The sequence below is a fragment of the Argiope bruennichi genome, chromosome 6 (genome assembly GCF_947563725.1).
Source record: "Argiope bruennichi chromosome 6, qqArgBrue1.1, whole genome shotgun sequence".
In the NCBI taxonomy this organism is placed as follows: domain Eukaryota; kingdom Metazoa; phylum Arthropoda; class Arachnida; order Araneae; family Araneidae; genus Argiope; species Argiope bruennichi.
Window position 1 is genome coordinate 125,085,104 of NC_079156.1, and position 7,931 is coordinate 125,093,034.

Genomic DNA, 7,931 nt, shown 5'->3' on the forward strand with positions numbered 1-7,931 from the left:
AAGGACATGCAATTTTATTTCTTTATGTAATTGCATAAAAATAATTTTCATCATTTTTTCAGTATTTATTTAAACAATCTCGGATGCAGTCCTCGTCTTTTGGTAAGTTCAGAATGAAAGAAGTTCGCTGAATTTTATCCACTTTAAAATGGGTTGCTATTCTAACTTCACTGATGTATTCATCAAACTTTTTTAGATTTTGTCAAGTTTATTAAATTTTGCTTGGACACATAAAAAAGGGATATATTTTTCTTTTTAGGGAATATTTTAACCTGAGATATTTGAACTAATTTACTTTTCTAGAATTTGATAAATTCATTCAATATTCGCCAGACAAATTTTTAGAAAGGAAATCTATGACGTAATTACAGTGGAAAGCACGACTGGAATTACCAGCTGCATGAGTTGCAAAGCGTTGTTTGACTGTGTGCATGTGAAATGCAGTGGTAAATATTTAATATTCCGAAGACACACATAATTGAGAATTATTGGAACGAATTTGATCTAATAATAAGAATTGAAACGTATTTATGAATAGCCGAAAATGGCAAGGAATGTATGCGAATTTCATACGTAAGTTGGCAACATGCTCATTTAACATAACTCAGAATGCGGTTTTACCATTATATGAAAATTTTATCTAGTGTTAAACAGAACCGATTAAAAAGAAGAGGCTCAAAATGCTCACACTATTCGGTTCCTTGTATGCCATTGCTCAAAAAAAAGCATTCCACATTATAGGGGTAATTAGAAGAAATTTATGCCGTATTACTTAATAATTCCTCAAACATATTTGCCCTGTATTCAAAATGAATTGCTATTATTATTATTAATTATTTAACAGTCGAAAAGGAAAACCACCTCGCAATCAAGAAGCTCTCAAAAAGTTAATATTTTATTAAAATAATTAAAATACAAGAAGAAACTGCCATGGATAACATAGTGATTGATAAAATTATTAATATAACTTCTGTGTTAACAAGTGCTATAATTGTTTAAATGTAGTATAAGCCCTTTTTCGAATATGGCGTTGAAAGCGAAAACGTAATGATGTGTAAAATTTTCTTTGTTTATATCATTTGCAGTTTTCTTTTACAACAAATTTTGGGCTGATGAAGTACGATTCACTGATTATAAATTTGAATTACGTAATAGTTTGCAAGTGCTGAGATGTGGGCATTTTAACCTCATTGCAAGAATTTAAATCGTGTCTGCAAATTTACGATAAATGATAATGATGACGATTAAAGTATCAAAAATGTTACATCATAAAAATTGTACATAATATCATTTTTGAACAAATCCTTAATCATTTTAATTCTGTCTTCCATCAACCTGTTCGTGTATATGGGAATTTGATGCAAAGACAGATATACTAATAAAAAGAAAGCCGATACGTGGTTCTGACCAATAAATTTGTGACATTTCTAGAGTTCGCCCCAATCGGTCAAAGGAAAAACTTTCAAAATGTAAAGGCTGTTCTTCTCATTATACATCATAGTTAATCACAGAACATGCGATATTCAGAAAATTGAAAGCAGAATTAGTTCATAACTTATTATTTCCGGTAATAAATATCTCAATATAAGAAAAAAAAGATAGCGGTAAGATTTCATCTTTTTTTTTTTTTTTTTTCTGGCGCTGGATCCATTTTTGGTTAAACTGCGCAATAGAAAAAGGAGAATCAAGAAAATGTTTGAAGGAAAGCTTTCCGAACCAGAGCGATATAGATGATCGATGAAAATTATAGAGCAAAATTTAAATAAAATCAAAACCCTACTAAAACAGAATTCCAACGACAAAAAACACATATCAGTATTAAGCAGAATTTCCGTAGGGTTGTATTATGTATTACAATTTCTTAATTTATATGCAATATTTGTGTTATCGCATATTTTTATAATGACTTTTTTTTTGTGTTCATAGAATTAGATTTCCATTCACTTTGGAAACTTTGCATCGAATTATTATATAGTTTAACGTCCCGCCTTCAAAGTTATCATTTTTTTAATTGGTCGGCATACAATTTTTTCAATCGTTGCATTTTCTATTTACATATTTTTAATTAAATTTTTCTGTAAAAATCTGCAACTTATTTTCTTCACAATTTATATATATATACATATATTGCGAGGAAGGACCAAATACAAGTGTTTTTATATTTGATTAAATATTTAAGAAATTTTAAATATGATTTCTTCTAAAATAATATATGCAGGAATACTATTTATAAAAAAACAGAAATAGAAAACCAAATAGCACTTTAGAATCATAGGAAGAACATCTTTAAAAGATATGGTTCTATTCAAATGCGTCCGATTACCATTGACTGCTCGTTGGACATTTCTTCTAAAAACTTAAAAGCTTTGTAAATGTTTTAAGAATCGGGACTCGGTTTAAGAAGAAGTTGTACCACTTTCAAATATATTTTTCAAAGTTTAGACTGGAACTTCAATCAGTCTTTCTATGTATGTATCCGATTTACGCTTGTAAAATGAATTCTTGATATCTAATTGCATACAGATATATTATATTTAACAGCGTTATAATAGTAATGCATTAATATTTCTTGATTATTTTTAAGGGGCGGAAACCTTCTTAAAGGGTAAAATATAATTTTCCAAAAACCGCTAACCATAAACAATGTGTACTTTGCTTTTTTCTAAACCAATAAATAACAAGTAACTGTAAATGGTGCAGCAAATACAGCAGGTAGTAAACAATATTTTATCTGAGGATCCTTTCAAACAGATCTTTAAAGAAATACAACTTTAAGCTGTACAGCTTCTATACAGAAGCTATACAGCTTCGAACGGATATTTAAGGCTATTTCACATCAGAGCAATCAAAATAAATTTTATTAAAAGCACTAAAAATTTTTAACCAAATAAATAAGTTTGAAGACAAAATTATATTCAACTTTTGAGTCAACTATTACTTTTTATAAGACTGACAATTTATTTTGACTTATAAACGTCATGATTTGCAATCAAAAAGTGAGAATTTCCTGTTAATCATATTTTTTAAAGTGAATTTAGAAGAAATAAGTTTCTTTTAGTTTTCTCTTCAGATTTATATATTACTAACAGCCTTTTGTGACAGGTGGTGCGTCTGGATTGATGGTAAAAAAAAATATTTATTTTAACATTTTATATAATATAATTTTAATAACATTCTGAATAAAATAATTTTAACTTCAAAATTTTTAGATATATAACCTATACTATTTTAAAAGTCACACACAATCCTGTTTACTTTTCAATTACTTTTTCCTCATTTTCTATCTTCTATTCATTTTTTTTTCATTTCATCCAATTACATAACAAGAATGGGCAGAAATGTTAAAAAAAGGATTTATTTAAATACTTTTTAGTATCTTATGATTCAAGAACAAAAAAAAAGGTAATTGTACTTAGTTTAAAATTTTTAATTTTTGATAAAAGAATACCTTATTATAATGAATATTTTTATAATGACTTTTTTTTTGTGTTCATAGAATTAGATTTCCATTCACTTTGGAAACTTTGCATCGAATTATTATATAGTTTAACGTCCCGCCTTCAAAGTTATCATTTTTTTAATTGGTCGGCATACAATTTTTTCAATCGTTGCATTTTCTATTTACATATTTTTAATTAAATTTTTCTGTAAAAATCTGCAACTTATTTTCTTCACAATTTATATATATATACATATATTGCGAGGAAGGACCAAATACAAGTGTTTTTATATTTGATTAAATATTTAAGAAATTTTAAATATGATTTCTTCTAAAATAATATATGCAGGAATACTATTTATAAAAAAACAGAAATAGAAAACCAAATAGCACTTTAGAATCATAGGAAGAACATCTTTAAAAGATATGGTTCTATTCAAATGCGTCCGATTACCATTGACTGCTCGTTGGACATTTCTTCTAAAAACTTAAAAGCTTTGTAAATGTTTTAAGAATCGGGACTCGGTTTAAGAAGAAGTTGTACCACTTTCAAATATATTTTTCAAAGTTTAGACTGGAACTTCAATCAGTCTTTCTATGTATGTATCCGATTTACGCTTGTAAAATGAATTCTTGATATCTAATTGCATACAGATATATTATATTTAACAGCGTTATAATAGTAATGCATTAATATTTCTTGATTATTTTTAAGGGGCGGAAACCTTCTTAAAGGGTAAAATATAATTTTCCAAAAACCGCTAACCATAAACAATGTGTACTTTGCTTTTTTCTAAACCAATAAATAACAAGTAACTGTAAATGGTGCAGCAAATACAGCAGGTAGTAAACACTATTTTATCTGAGGATCCTTTCAAACAGATCTTTAAAGAAATACAACTTTAAGCTGTACAGCTTCTATACAGAAGCTATACAGCTTCGAACGGATATTTAAGGCTATTTCACATCAGAGCAATCAAAATAAATTTTATTAAAAGCACTAAAAATTTTTAACCAAATAAATAAGTTTGAAGACAAAATTATATTCAACTTTTGAGTCAACTATTACTTTTTATAAGACTGACAATTTATTTTGACTTATAAACGTCATGATTTGCAATCAAAAAGTGAGAATTTCCTGTTAATCATATTTTTTAAAGTGAATTTAGAAGAAATAAGTTTCTTTTAGTTTTCTCTTCAGATTTATATATTACTAACAGCCTTTTGTGACAGGTGGTGCGTCTGGATTGATGGTAAAAAAAAATATTTATTTTAACATTTTATATAATATAATTTTAATAACATTCTGAATAAAATAATTTTAACTTCAAAATTTTTAGATATATAACCTATACTATTTTAAAAGTCACACACAATCCTGTTTACTTTTCAATTACTTTTTCCTCATTTTCTATCTTCTATTCATTTTTTTTTTCATTTCATCCAATTACATAACAAGAATGGGCAGAAATGTTAAAAAAAGGATTTATTTAAATACTTTTTAGTATCTTATGATTCAAGAACAAAAAAAAAGGTAATTGTACTTAGTTTAAAATTTTTAATTTTTGATAAAAGAATACCTTAACATTTTATACTGAAATCCCTCGACATGAATAAATAAGCCGAATCATAATTTCTTGGCCATTCACAATGTTAAAATATAAGATAAAAAGTTAATAAAAGTGAAATTAATTAGAGTTTCACTTCAACAATGAAACATATTGCTGTAAAATAAATTTAAAATATTTTTTAACTCATTAAATATAGAAAATATTATTATGCCTCTAATACTTGTATTTTGAAAGGATTATGCTTCGAATTTTAGTATGGTGTGAAAATAATTTTTTGTTTCTGAAATTATTGAGGAAACACGCCGAAATTTCTTTTGTTTTATAACTAATTAAACTGTTAGCAATCATTACAAAATCCTCTTTTGGATCTGCAAACTGCCGATATTTAAAAAGCACATTTGCCAAAGCTGGGTTTCTATTTGTCCAGCATTTGTCAAAAAATTTATCTTTACTATTAGAAGAGAATATACAAATTATTGAAAATAAAATTCACAATGAATTCATTGAATTTATTCCTTCGTTACAAATGACTACAAAGAATTTCTTAGAAAGCAAAAAATATCACAAAGAATTTCAAATCTTATGCCTAACTAAAAGTACTTATTAAACTATTTACAAAAATACATTAAATATCTCTTGTAGAGTAAAATCTACAAAATATGAAAAAAGGGATTACTTTCGAAATTAGTCATTAATACACATTATAGATTTTACGTTTAATCTAAATTGTCCAATTGGAGCAAATATTCATTCTTTAATTAATCATCAAGTTACAAAAAACATAATTTATTACACCAATTCAAAATCAAAGTATTGCTGTCGATTACTACAGTTATTAGTCGATCAGAATTTCAATTAAAATATCGTAACGATATATGAATTAAAGCGGAAGCAGGGAATAATGACTGTTGTATTAGAAGGGAGCTCAAACCTCCATGTTTGGTTTAAACTCACAAGAATACACTTCACTAGGATTAAAAACTATAAAAAAGATTTTTAAAAAATGAAAAACAATAAACACTTAAATATAAAGTCATTTAAGCAGAAAAACACATTTTCATCGTCAATAACAAATAAAAAAATAGCTTATATGTTTAAAATCTATAAATGTATTTCGTCAAAACAGTAAAATTTGTAAAAAAAAAATTCAAAATAAAATTGTAACAATGAATACTTTCTCTACTCAGTAATGAATTCCAAGGTACTTCAGACTAATATAAAAAAATTATTTCTGTACTTTGCAAATTAGTATCACTCGTGCTTTCTTTTGTGATGACTTTTAAAATCCCTGCTGTTCATGAAAGACTCTTCACAAGATGGACATTTATATGGCTTTTCTCCAGTGTGCGTCCTTACATGTATTTCAAGATTACCCTTTTGAGAAAAACCTTTATTACAAAATTCACACACATGAGGCTTTTCGCCAGTATGTACTCGATAATGGATGATGAGATATGATTTCCGACTGAATTTTTTCTCGCATATAACGCATTCATAAGGCTTTTCTCCAGTGTGCGTCCTTACATGTATTTCAAGATTACCCTTTTGAGAAAAACCTTTATTACAAAATTCACACACATGAGGCTTTTCGCCAGTATGTACTCGATAATGGATGATGAGACGATCATTCCGACTGAATTTTTTCCCGCATATAACGCATTCATAAGGCTTTTCGCCAGTGTGCGTTTTGTAATGTCGGTCGTGCTCTGATTTAAAATAGAATTTTTTATCACATATGCACGTAAAGGGCTCATTGCCAGTGTGTGTTTTATAATTCGGTTTAAGAGTATCTTTCTTACTGAAGGTCTTAGGGAAATTCTTCTTACGGGGAGAGATTCCAGAAGGCCCAGCGACAGCATTGTCATCTTTTTTGGTAGAATGAGGTTCCTTCACGTAGGTGGCCACCTTCGTCTTCTTACTGTGAACCTCAGAGTGCACTTCGTGTGAAATATGTTCCTCATTTACAACTTCTGACACTTGCCTTTTGCCACTTTTCGGCTCCTTACTGCCTGATAGAAGATCAGGGTTCATAGTGGAATTCGCAGTTCCAGAAATATTGTTATTATCTGAAAGAGCATTTCTGATAACATATTCTAGGACATCCATAAAATCCTTTTTATCTTTTTTCAAAGACTGCGATTTGCTCTCTTCAAGATACATTTTGCATTCTTCATCAGGTTTTGCATGCATCAGATCCGATCCACTTGATCCAATTTGATTTTGTATATCAATACCACTCGATCCGGCAGCAGCTTGATCTCTGTTATAGGTTTCGATAAAATCATTTTCATGTCTGTTATTAGGTTCAGCATTAATAGAAGAATCCCTAAAAGATGCATTTTGATTTGTTTGGACTTGAATCGCTTGAAAATCTGAAATGGAATGAAAATGTGAACTATCAGAAGGACTCCTTAGTTGTACATAGTTGGAGCTCACTGCAGATCTCGTAGAAATGTCTCTTTCAGTATTTTGAAATAGAGACAAACTTGTGAGCTCTGTTCTTTCACTTTCCTTTCGTCCAAAAGCTCGACTTAAATTCTGAGAATCGTCATTCGAATTTTCCGTAGATTTATCATTTCCTTCATCAAGGTTGTCATCTGATTCTGCTCGCTGTTGTATTGAATACCTATAGTCAAATTTCTTGTGAATAAAGCAAGCGTGATCCTCACCACGTATATTTCCGCAACGTTTGCAACGACATTTACCCATTATTTTCACCCTAAATAATATTGTCTTATCACAAAGGTACAATCAACGTTTATAAAAGTGAAGAAATTGGGATTTGTGTAGTTACAGCAGTTCCATGCTGTAGGCGTTGTATTGATATTTTATATTTATCAGAACTTTCTACAGTTAAAATAGATTTGAAACTTCAATAAATTATAAATTGGAGGTTTCTTAAATAACATACTAGAGCCCCT

The 7,931-nt window shown here is 28.5% G+C and overlaps 1 protein-coding gene across 1 annotated transcript; it reads right to left on the reverse strand.

The window, feature by feature from the left end:
- Nucleotides 1-6,261: 6,261 nt before the first annotated feature.
- On the reverse strand, nucleotides 6,262-7,719 carry LOC129971979 (zinc finger protein 235-like). Its single transcript, XM_056085959.1, has one exon. The coding sequence runs from the start codon at nucleotides 7,717-7,719 to the stop codon at nucleotides 6,262-6,264; it is 1,458 nt and encodes a 485-aa protein (XP_055941934.1).
- Between the last annotated feature and the right edge of the window lie 212 nt (nucleotides 7,720-7,931).

Coding starts and splice junctions, on each gene's coding strand:
- LOC129971979 (XM_056085959.1), bottom strand. CDS start 7,719: ATGGGTAAATGTCGTTGCAAACGTTGCGGAAATATACGTGGTGAGGAT.